Below are 26265 nucleotides of genomic sequence, written 5' to 3'. Positions count from 1 at the left end.
TTGAAGAATAATTTAAAACGATTCATAAATATTTCATACGAAACCATTGAAAGAGAAGGATTTCAACAACGTAAAAAAACAGTCCTTTACTATTTTAAATACTTACAACAATACAATATCTTTCAACGAAATAACAGAACTATGAACTAGACGCACTCTTCCCCACGGCGCTAAGCCAAGGTCATTGGAGTTTGCAGTTAATGCCGTAAATTGACTCTGAATCACAGTCCATATAATGATAACACCATCTTCTTCCATGCTGCAAACCTAAAGCACAAAATGTACAATGTTAACCACTTGTTAAAAGTAATCATCATGAATTTTTATTGAAGTCATTTATTTGACAAAGGCATCCAATGAAATTTACAGAAAAATAAACAAAATTACTCAATTAATCACCTCTTTTACAACAAAATCACTAATCGACTAATGGACTAATAGAAGAAACGGAAGACCATTTACCACTACCACCGTAGAATAATGGAAGTTTTCCCTTATATTTTAGGTGTAGTTATCAGTTTATTATTATTAGCCTATGCCCTTGCGTGTTACCACAGACAATATTTTTCATTTATTCCTCTCCCTGAATTCCATTCCTTTTCGCCTTCGATATTGAATACTAGTGAATTACACAAAAACAATTTCATGGTTCTGCGCTCAGCAGTTCCGAAAATCTGATATTAAAAAAAATCATTCTTATCTTAGGGCTCGCATTTGAGAAATCCTGTCTAATTTGGTTCCTAAGATGCTATAGATTTTCAAAGTTTCAGCATCTGACAGTTTCATAGATATGGTGAAAAGGATAAAAATCATTCAAGCACCCTACTGTTTCTCAGGAGTCGTATTTGGCTAAACCGCGTCTTACCTATAGCTTAGGATGCTTGGAGAAAATTTACATGAAAGGACTCCGCACAATCCTTGCTTGAAACCGTGGTATGTTGTATATATTATGATCCTGAGAAGAAAAAATCAATGGGTACAACCAGCAATCACTGACCGTTTGGCCACTACAAGGCCACTTTTTTGAAAACATCCGAAAACATATGTCGGATTCATGTCGATGGGGTTGAATTTGCACCTACACGACATCGTGAGTATCACTATTCATCTCAGCAATTCCGTAAACTATGGACTGGACACTAATATCGGTCGTTATCGATTATTTCTACATGTCACTGAAATACTCGCATAAATTATGACCTCTAACTTTCCCCTTAAAACGGTAATTATCAAAAAGTGGTACGTTAAATTTTAATGAAAAGCTTATATACCGAGTTTTATCTTTTTAACTCAATGGGCTTGTGAGATGTTCAATTATTGCATAAATTATGACGATCTCGCTCCCCCATTAGGATATGCATTTTCATAATTTTAATATATGATCCTTGGTGGGGGCTAAGATTGATAATCACGCTATAATTTTAGTTGGTATAATTTTAATTGATTCAGTGGTGATGCGATCAGACAGAAACTCATATTCATTTTTATTATATAGATTATTACAAAGCGGTGATAGGCTATTAATACAACAGCTATGAAGCGTGTAAGGAACGATATAACTGAAGAGAAGAAGTTTCTATACAGGAATATACATCATAAAGTAAAATAAAAACGGCATATATACGGATCTCCAGTATCATCATCAACAAATTACGAGAGAGATGTTTATACTGCTTTTATTTTACATTACTTCTTCATAAAAGAAATATCTTATTACTTTTTATATTCTTTCATTTCTCGCCTGCAAGATATTCTGTAAACCGCAGGTAAAATTAACAGGAAAATATCCGTTGTTCTACCGATGCAGTGCGCTCGCTTCTCGCTTTTTAAGAGTATCTACCCTCAAGTTCATTGAGCTTCAAAATTTAGTGAAATGATTAACACGAAATAGCATAAAGCCAGTAGAAACGAAGACAACAACTAATTTCTGCTAATAGCTAACTTGGCCGCGGTCAATCCGACTGTCTTTGTACTCAAGCAAGGCATCTTCCGACGACCACAAGGCTCCTAACAAGTTATAAGCGACCCATGTGTGGTGTTTTAGTGACGCGTTGTTGTCATTACCTAAAGCATTTCAAAAATATGGAATTTTACTAATTATTTCTAGATGTATGTATGTGAATGTATAGATGTTTTAGCCCATCTGAACGGCAGAGCTAATTATACAACATTTACATACAAAAACAATAGGGAGCTGAAATGTATTGATAACATGAGACTTAATACTGTAGAAGAATAGATTGGAAATTTAAATTCAAAATACAAAAATTTAGTAATTGTGGCTTGAGTAATTACCCCGATATTCACTTGCACGTATTATTACACGACATGCAGTTCTCTAATACAGACAAGAAGTCAGATCATTAATACATGTTTCTGTCTGAAAAGTAACACTAAACACTAGTATTGCCCTGAGGTGTAATTTCATCTCTATGTTTTTCTTTCTTTTCGTTTTCGATTTAATTTCGGAATTTTTAAAATTAGCTTTTCCTTATTTTTTTCCGTCATATTGTATATATTCTATACAAACGTTTGATTTCTTTGACTGAAATTTTGGTTATCCTGTTATCTCAAGATCAAATCCATAACTGTTGATACTTCGCTGAGAGTCATTTGGATTTGAAAATTTATATGCAACAAAATTTGAGAGAGGGATTACTTGGTTTGTATCCCAAGACTGTCAAGTATTGATGCTTTTTAAAGTCCTTGCTAACGACAGAAGGTAGGCATAAGACTCAATTAGATAAACGTAAATAACAAAAGCAAAGAAATGAATTATAAAATGTGAAGAAGCGATTAAAATATTGTCACTCATTGCTGTCTACAATACACAGACAAGAATGAGCTAGTAAGTATACCAATAGCAATATTGCCCAATTTTTTGAAGAAGTCCATGAAGAAAGACTACCCTTGAACTGAATCAACTTCGTTGCAATAGCCCCTGTGTCAGTGGAATGTTTGGCCGTGGGAACTTTACATGTGGTAATTCTCACTACACACTTAGCAATCCAGTATAAGACGAATGATATAAAATAAACATTATCTCGATTTTTTCTTAAAAAAAAAAAAAAAAAAATAAACAAAAAATCTTATATTCAGGCCAATATAGTATTTTTATTGTTCATACAGTACAATGGTCTGAATTGTTCCTCTTATCTGTGCAATGTATCAATTAATTTAAAGCTGGCTCTTCTTATTGCAATACCTAATTATTACACACGTATCAACTAACTTTCTTGAAAATCGAATTACATATTCAATCAAAGACCACTCATTTACAGAATGATATAAATTATCGTAAGATATAGAACTTTGAATCGAATAACGAGCAGTGGTTAGAGAAATAAAATTTATTACTTTGGATTGCGGTACCAAACACATATGTTGTAATAGTATTTCAATTCAAATTATAGCTTCGATTAATGGTTATTATAAATTTAAAATTTCTAATATAGGACGATTATACCTGCAATGACATGACATCGCTTCCTTTATTGGAATTTGAACTATCTTTGGAACTAGTAAGAGACTGTATGGCTATCACTGGTCCTAGATGTCCTTCAGATTTCAGGACTTCAGCTATAAAAAAAGAAATAACTATTACCTCACTGACACTATTTAGAAAACTTATTTTTTTATGCCTACAAATAAACAGATTATTTTATATATCAAAAGGAAATATAAAAATCAATTGCGAAAACCTGTCGTCTGAAACCACTAGAAATGGTCATATATAAACAAGACAACAAGAACAGGATGACAGTAAGCAACGTGACGGGTATAAATATGTAAGAACATGAATTTAAGCATTTTCATAACTTGTAAACGTACTCTTCTATTTACTACGTCTTTTATTTTATTTAACGTAGCATTAATTGTACTGTTTGGGCTTTCCCTGACACCTTTCTCAGCAGATCTGGAAAACTCATGTGCAGTTCATCTCTCTTTTGAGAATTTTATCTTGTACTATTTCGTGTGCATGATAAACAATGATGAGGTACCAAAAAAACACTTTATATTAAAGAATGGAGGATACAACCAATTTCGAACACACAAGTTTGTACAGTATATAAGTGAGAATTCAATGACATACAAAGAGTGAAAGAGTATATGACTGGAGGACCAGGACTCGAACCTGGGATCCTCGACGTAATACTATGCCAATGTATGGCATCGGCACGGTACGCCAAGGATCCTGGTCCAGTCACGCACTTTTTCACACTTTGTGTATCATCAAAACAAACAAACAAAAAAAAAAAAAAAAAAAAATAGCACAGGCTGTCTACTGGAATTGACCTGGATATTTCCAATATCGTGCTAGAAAAATTTTCAGTACACTACAGTGAAAAAAAAAAGTGTCACATATAATTGTATTGTGAAGTTATCCGATTGTCCCCGGAATCTGGTTCATTTGGATATTTAATTATTTATCAAGAACATTGGAAACATTTACTCATTCAATTTAAAACGACCATTCTTAAAAAACTTTTTATCAATGCTATATTCAGACAGCCAACGCATACGTAGAATCACTTTCCTCATTTCATCAGCTAGTAAAATATTAGAAATAAAATGACAGACTCAGTCCTTTTCCACAGTTACCGTGTTCCATTGAAACCCGTCTAGTCTCCTTGGACATGTACACTCATGTCCAAAATTATTGTCGCATATCTATAACTGTCTTCTTATAAGAATATAATTTGATAATTATTTTGCAGAGTACTTTTAATACTGATACTATGTGTATAATCAGGAAATGTATATTTGTGGTAAATTTCATAGGAAAAGAATTATAAATACGAAAATCATAATGAGTAAAATAAAATGTAACTAAATGGACAAGAAAATTTTATTTTCCTTTCATTGTTTTTATTTACTGCTCTTTTGACATGAAATTTACCACATACTTGTCTTTGCCGATTATACACATACTAACATTATAAGAAATACCGGGCGAATTTGTTATCAAATTATATTACTAGAACAACATATTTATAGTCATGCGACAATAATTTTGGACATGAGTGTACCTCTGAAAGCTAATTGAACGTCCCACTTCACATCGATAATCTGAACAAAACCAATCAATAAGAGCAGGTGTGGCTGATTGTGGTTAGAATTCTAATGAGGTACTCAGGTCAATGCTTCCATCCATGAAGCCAAGAGATTGTCTCCCGGCTGAGGAACCGTTGCTAATCTTCGTTGAGATACAACACCGCAGAAGCAATCATCTCTAATACAGGTTCAAACCAGATTCATATTCAACAGAGCACTATTTTGTCGCTCCTAGACTGCTGACTGTATGAATCACTTACGCACCATGGAACACGTCTGCAATTGTATCGTCTATGTTTGAGACCCGTCCATTCAGCCATAGCCACATCTCCATCTTCCACGTCTCCGAGAAAGCACTAATGATCGACGCACATTAAAAGTACTGTGCTCGTTTTCCGTATCCTAAAGTGAATTTCTTCTCGCTATTCCACTCCTTTTTACCCTTCACCATTTTGGTCTATTTTCTACATTTTCTAAGTGCAGAGTTTGATTTATGTATTTCCAAGCATAATTTGGTAATATATAAGATGCAAGGGAGATTTGTCAGCTTTTATCCCCGATCATCCCCTTGATTACTCAATTACATGTGAGCTCCAGGCGCTGATAATTACTCCACTGCACATGGTGGAAGATTTATGGTTTCAAATCTCTGTACTTGCGTTTTTTTTTTTATTTTTTTTTTTTTTTAGTCAGTGCTGTAAAATTTTGAGTAATTTCACCCTTCCCCTCTAAGGAGCAAATTTGCTCATTTAGAAGTAAACACATTGTGAAAATCACTCTCAGAGTATTTATCCTATTTTTCGTAGACCAAGGACAATTATAGTTTTTCTCCCTCTCCTCCAAGAAAAATTCTTTTTCTGTGTGTGTGTGTGTGTGAACTATGAGAAATTTGTAATTTTTCTTCTTTTCTTGCTGCGCAGTATGATGTAATATTTAACAGTATGTAAAATATGTTGAAAAAGCAGTCTCCTTCTTCAATATTTTAATAGAAAGAATGCACAGCAAGCAGTCGGTTAAAATCGAAGAAAGAAAAAAAAAAAAAAAACAGAGGAGTAAGTGTTTGCAGCCCTTTCTTCATCTGGTTCGCCGTATTACATATATTTAGACTTTTTTTTTTTTTTAAATATTCGTATTACATTTGGTACAGAAAACATTATTAAGTAGAAGACCAATTAATTACAAATATCAAAGAGCAGCATGTATAATGTTCAAAGATGAAAGAAGTAGATGAGAAGTCAAATAGGCACTTCAGTACGAAAAAAGGAAGTAGTGCTGACACAAATAGGAAAGCCTCAGAGCACAGAAGAAAGTGACTGTGTATCTTTTCAGTATTACACAATAACTTACAGTAGGCTTTTAGTATTTCCAATATCGATACAAATTTCCAGTATTTCAAGTACCAGTAGATACCCCGTAATACGACACCTTCCTTGTACTAGAACCCTCTTCTTTTAAAGGTCTTTCCGTACACGAAACAATACAGTTTATAGTACATTAAATACTAGACGCAGTAAAAGAACATGTTTACATCTTAATCTAACGGCCAGCTTTTTTTTTTTTTTTTTTTTTTTTTTTTTTTTCACATGGTGAAGTGTTTACATACGCAATTTGATCGCTTTACTAAAAGAACCAGTTATCTGTCACGTCCTTTACACCATCCCCAACTCACATTTTCTTAAAACAAAAGTACTGGCAAGTTTTCGTGTTGGTGTCGTAAAGGCATTATAAACTCACTGGCGAAGCGATGCGAATGAAACAAATCATGGTGACTTTACGATATGCAGAACTTTTACCTGTGATTGTCCAAGAAGTTAAGCAATATTCGACAATTAATCTCCAACATTCAAAGTATTAAGGTCTTAGACCTCTAATAAAGAAAGAAAAAAAAATACGGAAGTTAAATAGAATGCATTCATCAATCTATGTGTTTCAGTTTACCAAACTTTCTCCTGAATTCCCAATCACCAACTGCAAGCATTGAAAGCTGCTTCTTTATAAAATTATGTGGTTTATCTAATGTGGCTCGAAGATGGGTCTGGATTATCTTTTCATCTTGTTCTATATAAGAGTGGTAATATTGACGATGAGCTAGAATTATGACAGCAATCATGCATGATGTCTTCCTAAAAAGTGAAACATCTAATTTAATTTACACGTCTCGGATATTGAGCGCTTAAGAGGCATTCATTTATCGCTATACTATTTCTAGAAGTCATTCATATAATTTTTTTCCCTCTTGCAGTTCAGGACATTTATTCGGGAAATTACGCTTAGGATGTGAGTTTTATGTATTGAATCTAACTAATGTTGGCTAAACACAGTGGACGTAGATTAACAATGTAATTTTCATGGCACCTGTATTTTAGTAACAATGGAGCTTCAAAAACAATTTTTATTTTTTTAACTGATTGGAGGAATGAATCCGTTTCACAGCAAACAGAAAATTCATGGACTATATATAAAACATGCTTTTTCCTCCAGGATAATAATGCACTTTACTTACCTGTACTGTATGTTGGAGAACGAAGTGTCCAATCTTTTCCATCTACAGAAACTGGCACATGATGAGATGATTGCTCTCTTAAGTCCCAAACACACACAGATCTGTAAAAATGACACCACAATTGCACTATATTTGCAGTCTAGTTTTCTTTGCTCATATTGATTTATTTTGTTACTTGGACTAATAATCAAGGTTTTATTCTGCGTGCTTAATTTAGATAGCAGCTCGTATAGTATACTAAAAAATTCTAAGAGAAAAGTATACAGGGAATTTCGAGACTACGCTGGAGGCAGCGTGTCTACTGGAAGAGCCTAGAGTCATTCAGTTGCTTCTTTTAGTCTACACAAGCACATTGGTCTGGACTGAGAGGTAAAATAAATTCAGACAAGTTTAATTTACTCTCGTTACTTTTCTGAAAGAATGTGGGCGAACTCTACATAAACTTTAGTTGGAAAGTTACGTAGATATGGAAACTCTACATTTACAACATCCTCGATACACACATTTCATTTCGGAAGTGCAAAAATTTTTTAGGGATCAGAATTTCTAGAATATTTCAAAGTTGTTTAAGAACTTAAAGAAGGAATGGCCCGAGTTAATACGTAATACGTAATTTCAGGGAAACATTTAATAGGCCTATCTTTGTTCGAGGAGGGTACTCTCACTGGAAAAACGTACTTGCAAACATTTCTGATTTTGTAATTCAAGAGATATCATAATGTTTCAAATGAAAGAGTTAATTTCCTACTTCGTCATTCAAGTAAGACATTATTTAGACGAATATTTGGAAAGAGATTGACTGATCGCAGGGAAACACTTTTTCAACAATAAGTCAGAGCTTTGAGACCCTACGACTTCTGGTTCTGAAGAGTGTTAAAACAAAACTGTATGCTGAAAAATTTTAAACCTGTACCTAGTATGACCTGTATAAATCTGTATTTAGAAAATAATATTCAGAACTTCCCAATGAATATCGTCAACATACTGATTCTTGGATTCTGGAAAGTGCTGAAGAGTGTTTGAATGTGAATGGAGGATAACAGCTTACAGTGTCTTAAAAAAAAATTAAAGTTTGTGCAAAGTTTTCCATTTAATTTGATTTTGATGGGCCTTGTCTTTAGAAAATTGTTCAATCCGGCAGACCAACTTTGAAAACACTCTATGTGTTTTCCTAAGCAAAGTCGTTCTGTTTTAAGAGTGGTACTATACTGGAATTAGTGTTTTGTACGTGCTAAATTCCCTTTTAGTAAAATTTCTTAGTACACTGACAATTAGTAAACACGATATCAGAAAATTTAATATTTTATCTTACCAACTGTACAAGATTCGAGATTTGAAATATTATTTCTGAGTCATAATTCATAATGCGTTTTTTTCACTTGTATTTTTTATTGTAAATACGATCTCTCTTTAAATTTCTACCTCTTTTAAAAACATCAACAGGTGAAAAATGGCAGTAATATAGTATATTTAACCATATCTGTATAATTCCACTTTATAAGCTGTATCTTTCCTATACCATCTTAATAAATGGATTAGCAACAATTTAAAGAGTAAATTTTCATTATTTAAAAAAAAAAAAAAAACTGTACGGCAAACTGAAAATTACTTCATAACTAACCACAAATTTTCAGTTTCCGATATGGTTGTGTAACAGTAATTTTGTAAATGGGATCTATTATTGTTCTATCTTTTAAAATGGCAGAAAAAAAAAAAAAAAATGGCACCGTGGCAACCACTGACTAAGTATTAAATTTGTTAATCACAAACTGAAGCTTTCTTTCCAATTGACTATAAAATGGTATTTCAGATGAAATTCGAAAATTAGTCTGAAATACCAAATACGTTCAAATTTGAAAATTCGTTCTATACATATAGTATAAATGAAGCATACAGGCAGTGAAATCGCAACAAGTATTTTCTATACAAAACTTTCCACTGGAAAGAAAGACAAGAAAATCTACTTTTCTTTTCGTGTATCTATATATATGTATTTATTTGATTTAACTATTTATTACATATACGTGAACTCTTTTGCTTTTTTTCTTTCATAAATGTTGAAGCTAACTCATACAGTGAAAATTTCAATGAACGAAGGGTAATTGACTTAACGGTTGGTAACTTACCCATCTTTGAGGCCTCCAAAAACTAAACTCGCTTTTTCTGGACTGAAGCAGCAACATGTTACATCATGAGACGCTACAAGGATTTTTTGTGGTAAGGACGGTTCTAAAATATTCCAAACACATATCATACATCTAGACAGCTCAGGTACTAATGTTTCTTCTGTTGATTCCTGCGAACACATTAGTAAACAATCACACACCAACATAGTTTTCCTAACAAATTTTGTCAATTTGTCAATTTTTTCACTCTAACAAACGGAAGCAAAAATCAGCTACAACATTTTCACTATCAATAATAATAATAATAATAATAATAATAATAATAATAATAATAATAATAATAATAATAATAATAATAATAATAATAATAATAATAAGAAGAAGAAGAAGAAGAAGAAGAAGAAGAAGAAGAAGAAAAGTTTCTAATATAGGAAACACAATTTAAGTCTTTAAAAAGCTGTCAATACGTAGTACGTTTCGGGCTCTTTTAACCTTATCCAGTAACAACAGTAAACTACGGCACTAACACATAACAGTTAAAGAATACAATATTTGCAAGATTATGAATACATAACATCAGTGGCAAACAATCGAAAACGTGCAACATCACATTCTGTCTGGCATAGCTTATGTACTGATATGGCTTATTACACGATTATTAAATAAATACTAGAACAAAAAACTTCGAACATTTCCTCCCTTCCCCATCTCACGATTTATATAATAGATGTTGATACTTCTGTACTTATTCTACAGTACTGTTGCATAACCTGTCTACGGTCTAGGAGAACCCTGGTTCGATCCGCGATCCCAGAAAGAAAGACATGATTTTCTGGATTGTTTCACAGCTAATCTACAGCCACGCCAAAGTATGACAGTTGACCTCCGAGCCACAACTTCTGTACACTGTAAATAAGCACTACACCACTGTAAAAAGATCGTTTACAGTTAGCTCTTTAATAATAATAATAATAATAATAATAATAATAATAATAATAATAATAATAATAATAATAATAATAAAGTGGATATAGGAGTGACTTGACTAGATCAGAGAAAGAGAGAAAAGGAACTAGTAAAAAACAGGAAAGAAGGTTTGCGATGAAAAGAAGGAAAAAGATACTACAGAGACAGAATCCCAGTCATCTGCAACCATGTTGCATGCCCAATTAGGGTGTACATGAGTAATAATACTTAGAATTAGGGACCATAGTTCGTACCCTGAAAACAACTTCTAAAAAGATTGGACCTAATGGTTCCTAATGGAGTTCCACCGACAAGTCTACCAGAAAAGTAAAGCTTAAAAGTGCTAGGTTTGTTACCTTCACATAGTACGAGCTAATAGAAGATACACCTCAAATTCCATAGTGTACTTGCATAGCTCAAAATACGAAATAAAACACAAGAATTGGTATCAGAAGATAGTACAAGCTTGAAAGGAATGGTAGATAAGAGATTTGTGAAAGTAGAGAATCGGCGTTTTCCAGAAGTCAGTGCGCCTGAAATATAATCCTGGTAAAAGTTCATGGTACCGAAGAATCTTTACACACGTCAATTACGTCGTCACATGATATTTTTTATATTTCTTTTTATATATTTGTAATATCTCGAAGTTCCACCTATCGATGATTCCATTCCTTTATTTGTAATTCTCATTGTTCCTCATCTCGGGGTATTCCTAAGGTTTGATGACTGATATTACTTCAGGCGTGTTTCTCTTACCTTACTGCAATCTTAGTGTCGATTCTTCTCTTGCAATGTTGGTTGTCTGGACAGCTCCTTGGAATTGTCCAGTTTAGCTGACAGGCATTTGTCCTCGATGCAACAATGCTGCTTGGTTTGCAATCCAAGGTTCCGGGTTCATGAAAATGAAATAAAACGTCTTTCAGTTTAACGTCCCACGTTATGCGAGATGATGATTAACTCAAGTAAATGATGATGAAAGAACTAGTAGAATAAGAAAGTGGGAGGAAATGGTAGACCCCGAGAAAACCCACGAACACAAAGTTGTCTACCACATACTTACTACAGAGGTTGAGAAGGAACAGCAAAAGTGCACTGCTTAATGTACCAAAACTAAAAGGTTACTCCGAAATCGACAGTCGTATTAGACGTGGCCAAGGTTCTCTCAGTGCTTACATGAGTTACGCAACACTACTATAATGTAGATCTGTCATTGTGAATGAAAATAAACAATATACATACCGTATGAATACTTTGATGTATCGTTAGCAGCAGATTAGGTTCATTTGCTGGGAACTGGAGTGCAGTAACAGTACGACCTTTCAAAAAGGATACGTTCTCAGTTCCCAAAAATATGAAACCTTCACTGAAAGCAATTTCTATGGAATTGTATTTGAGGTTATTTACATTGCTACAATCTTCCTCTTCTAAAAGAACTAACATCGACTGCAAAGAGAGAAAAGATTTTTTTATACGTTTAAGCTAAGGAAAAACACTTCATGACAAGTTTCCACACAAAAATAAAAAAGTAGGAGAGAAAAAAGAAAGCTGCGTGACTTCGCCTATTGCTATGACAGAATGCAACAGCTTGGTAAAATTAATGAGTAGCTTAAAAAAAAAAATCTGGTACTATTGATAATCTAGATTAACATACAAAAGCTATCAATATCTGAGCGCCGCTTTCGTAGGCAAACGTAGGCAAAATAATGAGTGATATTGAAAGGAAGATAATTATGATCATACCAATTACCTTATGTCTTCTTCTTTACTATATTTCTTATATTATTATACACATTAGGTTTTAATGATCTTTTCGACTGACGAGTATGTTTTCGTTTCGATAGCTCGAATATAAATCTGATTAATAGTCATAAAGCCGTAAGTTTCATGTTTTCTTATTCCTTGTGCTGCACAATGAAGTAAATCATAAATATAATCTAATGTTATGCTTTTAAAATAATAATTCACAAGGAACATACATCTGTATATAAAGCATATGAAACACTTTATATAAGGAATGTTAGTCATGAAACATGACAATAATTACAGTAATATTTATGTATATTAACTGTTATATTAGGATCTTTGTTCTAAAATTGACATTATTACTGTGATTTCACGGGTACTTAATTCCACTTTTCCATATTTATATGAATTACAACATATTTTATGTATTTTATTTATATGAATGATAATATCTTTTACGTAATCAAATCCTCAACTTAACTAAACATGAACTGTATTGAGAGATTGTTTTCCCTGTCTTAATATTATAAACAACTATGAAATGTCAGCGACTTTAACTGACCAAAAAGACTGTGTGTGCGTGCTAAAAATGCAAAATTCGAATGTTCTTTATAATTTATTTACAGCGTAGTAAGTCCATAAAAAGTCAGAAGTTTACTTAACGAACTTTAACTCATGTCTCGCAATAATATCGCAGCTAGCATCTAGGTTAAGCAACATACAATTAGAAGAACATGGTTTACAGTTTAAGAAAGGCTACCTACGTGCGGAGTCAAAGGGACACATTACATCTACGAGAAATTGTTGACAAGTTTCTAACCTTCCCAACAAATACTAGGTTTAAATGTAGTATGTGTATTAGTAAACGCAACAAAACATCCATCTACCAGCGTTTTATCAAGATACGTTCGGGTATGAAAATCCCCCTCCCCACAAAATTCTGAAAATAGTAGTGCGGTCATATGTCATAACATTGTTACAAAATTTTGATAGAAGATTTGGAGATTCTGATCGGCAAAATTTCGTTTTCTCAAGTGTTCAACTGTGCTAATGCCTATGGATAATACTATTTAAGTAATAAAATCTTTGTTATCCCCCCCCCCCCATCCCTCCTTAAACTATGAAAAGAGCATAAGTGAATATAAGTGTTTTCATTCCATTTTAAGAAGTTGCTGAGAAGAGTACGAAGTTGAGTGATCTGTGAACTTCAAGTAGAGGACACAGAGGATAGTTGTCCTATATTACGACATCCAGATGCCAAATTAAATGTCCTGTCAGTAGCTGCAAAGTTGAAAGGTCATTTTCAAGTATGACACGAATTTGCACGAAATTAAAACTGCAACTAATATCCGGTTACTTAAGTTCGCTTGTGTTAATATCAATGGAAGGCACGAGTGAACTGGAATCTTCCCACATGAGAAATATTATTAAAATATGGTACCGTGCACCCCCTACAAGAGTTGGACTACCTCTTTTTAAAAGTGAAAATGGTGTATTAAAAATAGACCATGTTATATTAAAAGTGTAGTACACGAAAATGTTGCATATCATTTGACTGAATGAGTATGCATCTTCAGCTTATGAAAAAAATTACAAGTATAATCATTTTCCAACGTTCTTATATGGATCTGTGGCGGATCTAAAAGTAAGCGCGCGCGCCCTCCTCAAGGGAAAATATAACTCTTTTCGTGTTATTGCAACTTTTTTTTAAAAAGTCTATTGTTATTACAAACTAGTTAATATTCCCAAATGTTGAAGAGGATAATATTTTGTTGTACCTTCGACCCTTCCATCCTCTTGACAGGGAATGAATGTATAATTAAGTAAATGCGCATAAAATGGGAGTTCATATGGTACATGTTTCCTCCCTCTTTTCATGATTTCATTCTTTAAAAAGTGAGTGTTATAACTACAGCAAAATTAAAATCTTATTGTTCACTCCCCTCCTCCCCGAGCTTTAGATTAATCCCTGAAATTGAGGAGACTGAATAATACACTGCATCTTCTTCAGTGTTAATGGATATGGAAACACTGTTTCAAGCGGTTACCATACATTCATAATAAAGTATTCTGTGCGCATTTTATATCAATTCTCAAAAGACAATAGGCATATTAACTTGCTTGATTTTGACCTTAAGTGCTGAAGTTATCCTTTTCCTCGTATACAAGACGAACAATATGAATATGTTGCGAGGAGATATGGCGACCCAGTGCAAAGTGCTCACCTCTAATACTAGGTGTTCCTAGTTCGATCCCAGGTCAAATGTTTGTTGTGGACAACATCATATCCGTGGGTTTTCTCGAGGTTTCCTCCTCCATGCCCATTTCACCAATTCATTCATTATCATTCACGTTCATTAAGAATTCGTCTTCTTTAGCATAAAGAGTATAACTCTGAGATGTAAAACTAGAAATTTCATTTCACAGATTCGAAACGATTCAGGAAGTAGTCGCGAAAAAGGTCTGCTGGAAAAAGCAAACTGTGAAATTTATGAAATATTGCAGCAAAACATAACTTCACATTGCATATATATAACAATATCAGCTCTTTCATATTTCTACAGTTACTTTATATTAGTGTTATATGTACCACAATGCAATCAAATATTTTAAGCTGTTCAAATAACTGTCGTTGACCCTGGTTATCTGTGACAACGCTCATGTTATATTATACTAGAACTGCAATAGAATTATGTTTGCGGCGAAAATTTATACGGAAGGTAATTTTTTAAGACTCTGTCATAATCGATTATTTACTGAATATATTGTTGACAATCGCTTATTGAAGTTTGCTTTTGATAATTCCTTAAAATAATAGACCTATTTGATATGTTTTTATTTCCTGTGTAGGGATCAATACGGGTAATTTTTATAAATCCATAATTGACATTGGTTACTATTCGAGATTTTATAAAGACAGAGTTTATTTCATATTTGTAATAATACATGAGTTTCATTTCACAGTGTGAAATCTATGGTTGACTTCCAAATTCTGTGAATTTAATACTCAAACTTGCAGTAGTATGTCTATAACTACTAACTGCAATAGATGAATAAGATCAAAGATAGATTTTGTTCCTCGGACGCTGAATCCATATCAAAAAGCCATTATTCGCTATTTCTTACTGATCTTGCTCTATGAGGATTAGTATTAAAACTGGAAGTGGTAATGGATGTCTATCACTTCTGGTTGCAACAAAAAGAACAAAGTCAGAGATGAAACATACTCTTATTACTGAATCCATATAAAACAATCTGTCTGTCGTTAACTATTTCCGTTTTCTCCATTGTGCGAGCGTTGTAATAGAATACACTTAGATTTTCATCACTTACTGTTTCAACAGACAAATAAAAATCAAGACAAAACTCATCCTTGGGGCGCTAAATCTGTGTCAAAACAATTTTTTGATATCTCTTACTGTTTTTGCTCTATGGAAATAAGTACTGAAACCGGAAGTATTAGTAAATTCCAGCCACTTCTGACTTTGGTAGAGTGCCGTACATAGTAATGGTATGTTCTTTTGGTAGCGCTGAATCAATTATTGAAAATCGTTTGTCGCTAGCTATTACCGTTATTGTTCTATGGGATCAACGTTAAACCCGGAAACGGTTAATTTCTACCACTTCCGATTTGAATAGAGGGTTAAGAAGATTTGAGACTTACTCTTGGGATGCTGAATCGATTTTTAAAATAAAATTATAAAGCTTCTCGATATCTTTCACAGTTCTTGCTCTATGGAAATCAATGTTGGAACCGAGTAGTACATTTCCACCACTTTCGGTATCAGTAGACTGTTGCAGATGGTAGTGGTATGTTCTCTTGAGACGCTGAATCGATTGCAAAAAATGTTTTTCTCTATCTATAACCGTTTCTGTTATACAGCGATGAACGTTGAAACCAGAAATGATTTATTTTTACCACTTCCGGTTTGAATAAAGGAGCAAGGGAAGAGATGGAACCTATTCTTAGGGCACTACATTGATTGCAAGAAGCCGTTTCTCGATATATTTTACCGTTTGCTTCATGAAAATTAGTTTGAAACCGTAAGTACTAGTACATTTCAACCATTTCTGGTTTTGGTGCTGTGTTGCAGGTGGTGATGACATGATCTCTTGAGATGCTGAACCGACTGCAAAAAACTGCCTGTCGCTATCCGCTACCATTTCTGTTCTATGGCAATAAACTCTAATACCGAAAATGGATGAATTCTAACACTTCAGATTTGAATAGAGGATTAGCCTAGCAGATGATATCTATTCTTGGAAGGCTAACTCGATTGCAAAAAACCGCTTCGCAGTATCTTCTATCGTTTTCGTCTATAGAAATCAGTATTGAAAGCTTGACACCGAAAGTAGTAGAAAATTTCAACCACTTCCGGTTTTGGCAGGTGTTGCAGATGGTGACCATATGTTTCCTTGCTGAATCGATTGCTTGTCGCTACCTATTACTGAATTTGTTCTACGGCGAAAAAAAGGTGAAATCGGAAATGACTAATTTCAACCACTTCCGGTGTGAATAACAGGCTAACAGAGGAGAGAGAACTTATTCTTGGGATACTGACTCGATTGCAAAATACAGGTTCTTTATATATCTGACCTGTTTTGCTGTTACCTGTCAACGTATGGACATAGCGTTCTATAAGACTTTCGACACATGATTAGAATAGTTTTTAAGTCTAATACATGTAACACCAGCAATCATAAATGGCGAAACATAACTCGAAAACACATATGAACTAAGAGTTGTTAACATAAATGAATATAGAAATAAATTACCTGTCCTGCATACTCGAGAAACTTGTTTAGTCTCACGGAATTTACTTTCAGTCTTTCTTTCCAAGCATTAGGATCCTCATCTTCCATATCACCACCTACGCCAAGATGATCCTGGAAATAAAGTGTTAAGGCAAGTCATTTCTCTGCTATTACAATGAATGCACATGAAGAATTGAAAGATATCATTTACTCTTAGAAGGCTAGTTTCAGTAAAGCACAACGAAAGATATGGGATTTTTTTTTTTAATTCCACACAGTTCTCGACTTAGCGTATATAATAACCTAAGCCTTGTCGCAAATATGTTTTAAAAAATACATGTTTAAAAATAATACTGAAATGAAAAACTCAATTGCATACTATGCTTTACAAATAGAGTACAGTATCTTATATCCTTACAACATCGATGACACAAAAAATCTAACTAATAACAGTTCCACAATAGTTAATTACCTAATTAGTTCATACCTCATTCACTAGACGGTTCTCAAAATAGAATTTAGAAATTTAATATTTATTTCATATCTAAGTACTATTTGTAGATTTTACTTATATCACAAATTCCTTACCTAAGTTTAAATTTATGTATGTTGAATTTGTTTAGCTTGGAGTTCACGTAACTAGCTGTGATACTGACTGAGAAGGAATTGTATGATGAGAGACGTGCTAGAGGGTGTGCTCGCAGGAAAGAGAGGGAGAGAGCGAAGGAGGTTAAAGCTGATGGACAGTGTCAAAACAGAAAAATCATACGTAAAGATGAAGAGCTTAGCTAAAGACCGTGGAGCATGGAAGCTTCTCAGGTGTGGCAAGTGACCTGCCAATAATGGCAGAATACCGATGATGATGATAATGGGACTGTCTGTATCTTATCTACGATCTTTACATAAGTAAAATCCAATGGAATACCAGGAACTGTGTACCTGAACCATTAGCGCGCGTCCTCCCAGGTTCGATTCCTGATGCGGATCCCGAATGATAACCTACTGGAGAGCTAGTTGAATTATGAAACAGTGAACTCTTGTCCAGAAGCCAGAAATTATTGCTGAAAGATTGTGAGTGAACCAAAATAAACGTAATCTGGTCAGACTCACGAGGGTTGTAGCTCCATGAAATTTAGTTTTTACGGATTTTCAGGGTAAATTACGATTAGAAACAAATCAATAATAATAATAATAATAATAATAATAATAATAATAATAATAATAATAATAATAATAATAATAATAATAATAATAATAATAATAATAATAAGAAGAAGAAGAAGAAGAAGAAGGAGGAGGAGGAGGAGGAGGAGGAGGAGGAGGAGGAGGAGGAGGTGGTTGTGTCCACACAAATGAAAATGGCAAAATAATAATTAATAATCCTCTCTTCCTATATATTAGATGAATCATGAAAAAGCAGTTTGCCATTATATATTACACATTCATCCTTTTCTTTCTCTTTCAGCTTAGTAATATGTCTCATTCTATCAGGAAAAACTCTTTTAAGACAATCTGTTCCTACGCGAAATTTTGCTTGTATTTCACAAATTTATGGATTTTATTCATGCGTCCTGACTTACCCTGTGCTGGAAAGAAAGGCCAATATTCAAGCACGTATATGTAGTAAAATACTGTATATACGTATAGGTTATCTCATCCAAGCACACATACCCTCAAAATACACAGTAATGAACAACTGAAAATTCGCAGCTATTGCATGCTAAACTGTCATTTCTTTCAGAAAATGCACCCATTCTTTTAGTATCCAGGACAAAAAAGGGAGCTAGACAGTTGGCTGAACATCGACTTCAAGAATGAAACTAAATGGTTCGTCTGGGAAAGAACTAGGTGACATAGGGGTTAGCGCCCTGCGATGCTAAGTCTAAGGCTAGGGTCCGATCATCGGCCCAGTTACGTATTTTTCTTAACTAGAAGGACATCGAGTGATTCATTACCTACAGAAAATATATTATTGCATCATTACCTATTTTTCTCTTTACATATTCTTCACATGTCAATACTATTATAGAATTTACAGCACTTCCCGGCAGGAGTCATTTCAGTTTTTAATAATAATAATAATAATAATAATATTATACTTATGATTTATATATATATATATATATATATATATATATATATATATATATATATATATAACTGAGGGAAAGGGGAGAAATGCATCATCCTGCTTTCCTAAATGATGTTCCTGCTGCTAGGTATGACTGGAATTTCATTACTTTCATCGCTCCTACGCTGCTTCGTCACAGAACATGGTCAAAATCTCTACCGTACCTTATAAACAGTAGATATACAGGATTTGAAGTACGAACCCAATAGAAACAAGAAAGAATAAAACAGTATTTAAACAACAGCGTAATCTAATCGTTTCTTGGAATTTTTAGTTTCGTGTTCTAATAAATGCTAACTGCTTCAAGTATTCTTCTATCTTACGAAACGAACATTTGTCTCTTCCTCAGCATCTTCATACACACTTTTTCTCAGTTACAATCGCAGCAAACATAATCATATATTCTGTACGTATTTTGACTTTCTCACTAAAATATTTCCAAACATGCAATCTATGGATGCAAGTACACAGCTTTCAAGAAGATCGGTGTTCAATTCATTTACATCGTAACAATGAAATAGTTAACCGAAGATACTTAAAATAAGAAATGTAGCGTAAGTGGATAACGTTCTCGCCTTTGGTGCGAGCAATTCCAGGTTCGATTCTCGGTGGAGTCACTAAGTCGCAAAAGTGTAATAGCTTTTTCAGACCAGCATCCTGAGTGAGGTTTTCCTGGGTTTTCCTCATTCACACCAGGCAAATCCTGGATCGTGTGTAACATAATGGTCCCAGACCGCCCCTTTCCTTCCCCATTCCTTTCTTCCTCTCGAATTTCCCGGGCAGTGCGATCGTCCCTCATACGTGACGGGCTAAATGATTAGAGATGTCGAAAGCCCAGAAATCTGATACCTAATCGTAATCTTTAAAATAAGAAATACATAAAATAAAATAACTAAGTATTTTGTAAATATGCCTAATCTCTGTACATTTGTGTACTATATCTAGCGAATCCCTTAATAACTCTACACGTAATTCATACCTGAGAATAATCAAAAACTTTACTATTTTCTAACGTTTCACTGTTCTTAGTTCGAAAGGAAACAGGCTTTTGGGTCCACTTATTCTTCATCTTAATCTCATCCGTTTGCACTTCTTCTGATAAATTGTCTTCATTTGTTTGGACGGTTGCCTGAAAAATAAGATAAATGTTAAAACATATAAATCAAAAATACTGTTTTTAAGTATAAATCGATTTTTAAAAAATTAAAAAATGAAATTCACATTTTTAGGTCACAGTACCTCAGTATAATAATATCACTACCTTGAAATGGTAAGAAAGCATATTCAACATCTTCGCTCCCTGTCATAGGCAACAAATCAATTCGCTCTCATGAATCGTTCAGAACCAAGCACAGCAGGAAATATTCACACTGAAACTTACTAAAACACCGCACATTGTATTTACTTTTATTTACTACTTAAAATATTTTACACATATGATTTCCATAGCAAAGTACGAATTGGCAGCCTCTTATGCTACCATCGAATCTTAGGATTTTACTGCATCATTTACTATTCAGAATTAGGGTATAAGTGAAGTAGGCCGTATCATTAGTATTAAATCATTTATAAGTTTGAAACAAATGAAACGCTTACTGCGGAATAACTACTAAAGTAGAAGCTAAACAAAAGCATGAGGTTGGATACAATTTTCTAGTGCAAGAGTATACTCTCTCTTGAGACGATACTTTTTCGTGTACTTCTCTACTATACTTTTTTAATCCACTTATTACCATTTAGCCACACAAATTTAATTTAGGTTAGAATTTCTTACACAGAACACGAATTTTGTAACATGATATGCCTCTCTACCTTCCCAAAGGTATGAGTTTACTATTACATTGCAAAATTAATTAAAGTATGGCACCAAACTATCCATCTCATCATCCAGCCAACCCCTTTTGTTTACACTACAAATGTATCCCTTGCACTAATTATCATGTTTGAATTACACGTTATTCGTTATGCACTCTTGCTTTGAAACCTATAGTTCCGATCTACTTCGGTTTATATGACTAAATTAATTAAACTCTATTTTACAACTTTCCTATCTATACTAGGTGTACTAACTTAACAACTAAATTACATCTGAAGAGCGAACAAAAATCCTAACTACTGATTCTCGTTAAATTACTTTTTTCTCCTTTATTTAATATTTTTCCAGAAATACTTAATATGAAATGACACCATCGTTCTCTCTTTTGCCACAACCAGTAAATTTCTTCCCAATGTTCCTCGTACAGGAAATATTTCAAAGGTATTACAAATAGGTATTACAATACCTATACTGTGGATCTCAGTTTGATAAATCCAAAGTGGGACGTAATAAATGATATTTTTCAGTTTTACGTACCAGAGTTATGCCGTGTAAGCTAAAGGAAAGAGGAGGTAATGATGAGAATAAATGAAATGTTGGAATGAAGAAAGTGGGAGAAAACAGAGAACCTCCAAGAAAACCCACACACATGGTATTTGTCCAGCACAAAGCAAAGTTGATGCGATCTGGGATTAGAGGCTGCAAGGGGCTCGTGCCGTAAAATTTTTAAATATACAATCATATTTCTCGGGTTTAACTTTATAACGATATTTATTGGACCGTTCTTTCTGGAAAAACTTTTAAAGCACAATTGCAAAATTAAACCTCTAATTGCTGTACATAAAAATACAATTTTGAGATATTAATTAAGTTTCTGTAATAAGGGCTAATTTCGGGCTCATTTCATTATCACATGCGCTCGGGCCTAAATGCTAAAACATATTTCAGACTCGGGTCGGGTCTTACATTATAAATTCCCGGGCCAGGTCGGGCTAAAAATTCCGGCCCGTGCAGACCTCTATCTGGGATTGAAGCCGAGACCTACGCACCAAAGTAAACGCTTTATTACCGTGGGCCCACAGTCTTCATTAGCATAGAGTGTTTCACCGTGTTTTAAAATCCTCTTCTTTATTCGTTAATCGAGACACACGAATTACAGTATGACTTGATTTATTTATTATGTATAAAGTTAAATTTATCAGATAATTTCAGCTACTATTAAAACATAATGTAGTATTAAATGCAAGCATTTTAATCCCAGGTAATGAGTTTGTTGTGGATAACATTGTGTCTCTGGGTTTCCTCTGCCATTCTTATTCCACTAATTCTTTCATAATAATTCACTTTCATTACACATCTGTCTGCTTTAGCCTATCGAATACAGTCATGGGACGTAAAACTAGAAATTTCATTTCAGTTGCATTTGCAAGCATTTTAAATATATCTCATTAAAATCCAAAGGAGTTTGCTAGTGTTATATTTATATTTACAGAAGTTAAGTTAAAAGGGGAAGGACAAGGCAACACGCACACTTATATAAAGATTTCACTAAATAAAATGAATTAAAAAAACGTTTCTCCTTCCCATCAAGCATATTTCCTAACACACGAATTTTCACAATTTGTAAGACCAATAAAAACCTCAAAAAACTCATTCTATTTCAATACCACCCTAGTTGCTGCGACAAAGAAATAAAAAAATACACACCTGTAACGTATTAGATCTCCCGAAGTTCTTCATGAAAACTTCATACTGTATGGGTGGAAGTTCAAATAAAGCAAAACTCATTTCATCTAAAGAAATCATACTGAGCAATACTTCGCCTCTTTTACGAGATTTAGCTGTTGCCTGAAAAACACGCAAGGAAAGATAAATTTAAGTTTTCAACTGACAATATAATCATGTTTAAAATTTTCTTCTACTATCCATTTACATTTCTTATTTGTCTTAAGTACATTGTAGTAATAAAATACAACTTATCTGATTGGGGACACCTTTAGCCTATAACACAGATTATATTCGTCGCAGGATTCAGTCATACAGCTCGTGAATCGTTTCCAGAGAAATACTGGACAATTCCTTATGCAATGTAGCACTAAGCTGCGTCAGTTCCAAAGATGTTCAGTATTGTACAAGTTAGGGCATTGAGAGAACCAGCAATGCAGCACTCAGTTGTGTCATCGAGGAAATGTGTCACCCGTACAGATGTTCAATAATGGTCAAGTCAGGATATTGACAGCCAGTAATGAGCACTCAGTTGCTCGATGAGGAAATCTGCATGAGCTCAAGAGATGTTCAGTAATATTCAAATCAGGGCAAGGAGGGCTAGGGGAACTGCTGAAGTTTTTCAAACCACGCCTGAACAGGTCTGGCTGTATGTGTTGGTGCATTGCCATTTTGCTAGTGAATAACATCAGTACCATAGGAGCACGGTTTTCTAAAATATTTAATACTCACTGGTAGTAGTTTGTCCTTTGAGAATAATAATACGATAATGATATACCACGAAATTACAGCCTACAGTAGCACAGAGCCAACGCCATATTTACCGATACGAGGTAAGCAATCTGAAGCATATGCTTCTTTGAGCATTCGCCATATATAATCCCACCTTATTGTTAGGAGACAACAAGGGGAGAGATGACTCATCGTCCATATTACTCTCTTCCGATCAAGTACCAGAGGTTTCCAAATCGCAACTCGACTGCGAACAATACCCTTGTATTGTTGCAATACCCTCTGCCTACAAGGCAACACGTAGCCCTTGTCGAACTATGATTGTAAAAACAGATCATTCCAGATGCTCAGTTTTATTTGATGTTCAGCGATCTCTCTCATCTAGGATTAGTTTCCATTTCACTATTCCTTTTCTCTAGTGATGTGCTATCACGAGTTCCGTACGTCATTATCATCTTAGACACTGACGCTCTCGATACACCTAATATATTTGTAGTGTTAGATACTCTATGCTCCAACTAACCACATACCCACAATTTATCCCCTTTGAAAATCGGAAAAGATTTCTCATCTTGTATAACTTATTGCACACACGAAACCACGACCCCTGTTACTGAAGCTTTTTTTCCGTCCATTATTACTATTCGATGATGTTTAAATATGAGTTTTGTAAGCCGTCATCACCTCAGATACTGTTCCTCGTGACATACCTAACACACTGGCCACCTTAGATATAGCTCCACTAACTAGTCGCATATTCACAATTCGGCCTCTTTGAAAGTCCGAGCGATCTCCATTATCACCTCACACAACTTACGTGTTGGAAGCTGCAGATGTTTGCAATATTTAGATAACCATCACTATACTTGTACTTTCTGATAGGGAATTCGTTATTACGTATTCATTACACTAAAGTGGAAAGAACAATATGAAGACCGTGTTCTGAAGAAAAGAAAGAAAGAAAAAAAAACTTAAGCCATTCATGCCCCTAAGGATTAGTGTTCAAAGCCTTACACTCGAAATATTGAGAGAAAAATTGACGGAGGAACATTACTAGATGACTAATTTGGAGTAATTCTAAGGATTTAAGGAACCTGAAGGTTCATCGCCAGAAAAATAAAAGACTGGCATTGGAATCCAATTGAAGCAAATGGAATCCTGTGCGAATCCAATAAAGTCGGGGTCGGTATATCTGCTTCTCTAAGTCTTGTTTATAAGCGTATCCAAAGGTTTTTAAACAAATTCTTTCCGATCTGAATTTTTTTACACCTTAAGCGAGTTGGCCATACAAGCGACGTGTCTCGCTAATCTTATGTATATTGATCTAATAACTTTTGTAACAACTGGTGACTCGCGTACAGGATTATTCAAAAAGGATAGTGCAAAACTAAAACGTACTGGAGCGACATACAAAAACCAAATTAGTCGCAAAGAAAAAAAGAAGATTGTAAGTTTTTGTAGACATTACAAGTGTTGAATATGAGCACCCTGGGTAACACGGCAGACGTTCAACCGATAATCTAATTCTTGTTAGACGCATTCCGGTTATTTTTTTCAATGCATTAGAGATGCGTCGTTTCAAATCATGTAGGTCCTCTGACAATGGGAGAAACTATACAGATTCCTTCACCCACCCACTCTCACCTCCAGAAAGAAGTTGCAGGATCGGGTGACTACTTTTAAATGCGGCATGGATCCTTCCACTGCCTACATCGATGTTTGTAGTCAACCAGGAGCCTTTCTGGAGCACAAACATCCAGTGGATTCAAACTTCTGCAACCCAAATTCAATTCCATCACATAAAGTGCACTCTCTACCTTCATGGTCGCTATTTGCATTGTTAACTGTTTACACAACTAGAACGTCTAGTAGCTTTGACGTACACTACAAACACGGAATATAAAAAACTTAGAATCTTCCTTTCTTCTTCTTTCCGACAGATTTCGCTTCTCTTTGTCGTTTCAGTAAAAAAGAATACGCTTTAGTTTTGCATTACTCTTTTTGAATAATGTTTATTGGAGAGTTTTGCGTTATTGCACGTTTGTTCATTTACTCGTTTTGACCCCAGTGGGTTTCCTCAAAATATTTTATTTTTGAATACTTGATCCAGTTATGTTAATGACCGACTTTGAGATCTAGAGTACGATGAGCAATACTAATCTCTTATAAATTTTCTATTTTAAGTTCCTTGATGCGAGCCGCGACGATAATTTTATGTACCGAGAAATTATATGCATTTCCCGCCATCAGTCTATCTTTAATTTCTTCGTCAACTTCACTCGTACTCGGTGCAAATAGGCGTAGTATTTAAATTTGTTTACTTCTTCTACTTTACTCCCATTGTTTATCGCATTTTCTTGCGCTGTTCGTAAATCATCATCTGCCAAGCTATGTTGTCCGAGTGTACGAATATCTGCTTACGGCCGTTCAGTGTTATCCTCTGTTGCTAATTTTGATTTTCTTGATGATCAATTCTAAAGCAGGCTTCTCCCTGTTCTAGGCTGTTATGAATCCCAAAACGAATCTGAAAAATTCTTATCTTACAGACTGTTTCACTAAGACAGCCCTTCACAAATTTTACAATCTGGTTAGGTATATAGTTTCCAAAATGATATACTTAGGTATACTTTTTTTTTTTTTTTTAAACCAGTCGTACATTTTCCTAAAACTTATGAATGATTGATGAGTTGTATCGCCAAGAATATAACGTTGG

At 34.2% G+C, this 26265-nt stretch overlaps 1 protein-coding gene across 1 annotated transcript in view; it reads right to left on the bottom strand.

Moving 5' to 3' along the window:
* The window catches only part of LOC145668403 (cytoplasmic dynein 2 intermediate chain 1), an 84668-nt gene that overhangs the window by 42577 nt on the left and 15826 nt on the right, over positions 1-26265 (bottom strand). Inside the window, exons 6-13 of the mRNA XM_081736203.1 lie at positions 22803-22943; positions 20259-20408; positions 17170-17280; positions 11890-12093; positions 9685-9854; positions 7559-7659; positions 3467-3579; positions 107-267 (exon numbers count right to left, since the gene is read on the bottom strand). Coding sequence (XP_081592329.1) covers positions 107-267; positions 3467-3579; positions 7559-7659; positions 9685-9854; positions 11890-12093; positions 17170-17280; positions 20259-20408; positions 22803-22943 — 1151 coding nt within the window. The remainder of the gene's footprint in view (positions 1-106; positions 268-3466; positions 3580-7558; positions 7660-9684; positions 9855-11889; positions 12094-17169; positions 17281-20258; positions 20409-22802; positions 22944-26265) is intronic.

The sequence above is a fragment of the Thermobia domestica genome, chromosome 13, assembly GCF_964235325.1.
Source record: "Thermobia domestica chromosome 13, izTheDome1.hap1.1, whole genome shotgun sequence".
NCBI lineage: Eukaryota > Metazoa > Arthropoda > Insecta > Zygentoma > Lepismatidae > Thermobia > Thermobia domestica.
The sequence above is the reverse complement of the archived record's forward strand: the minus strand, read 5'-3'. Positions and strand labels throughout refer to the sequence as shown.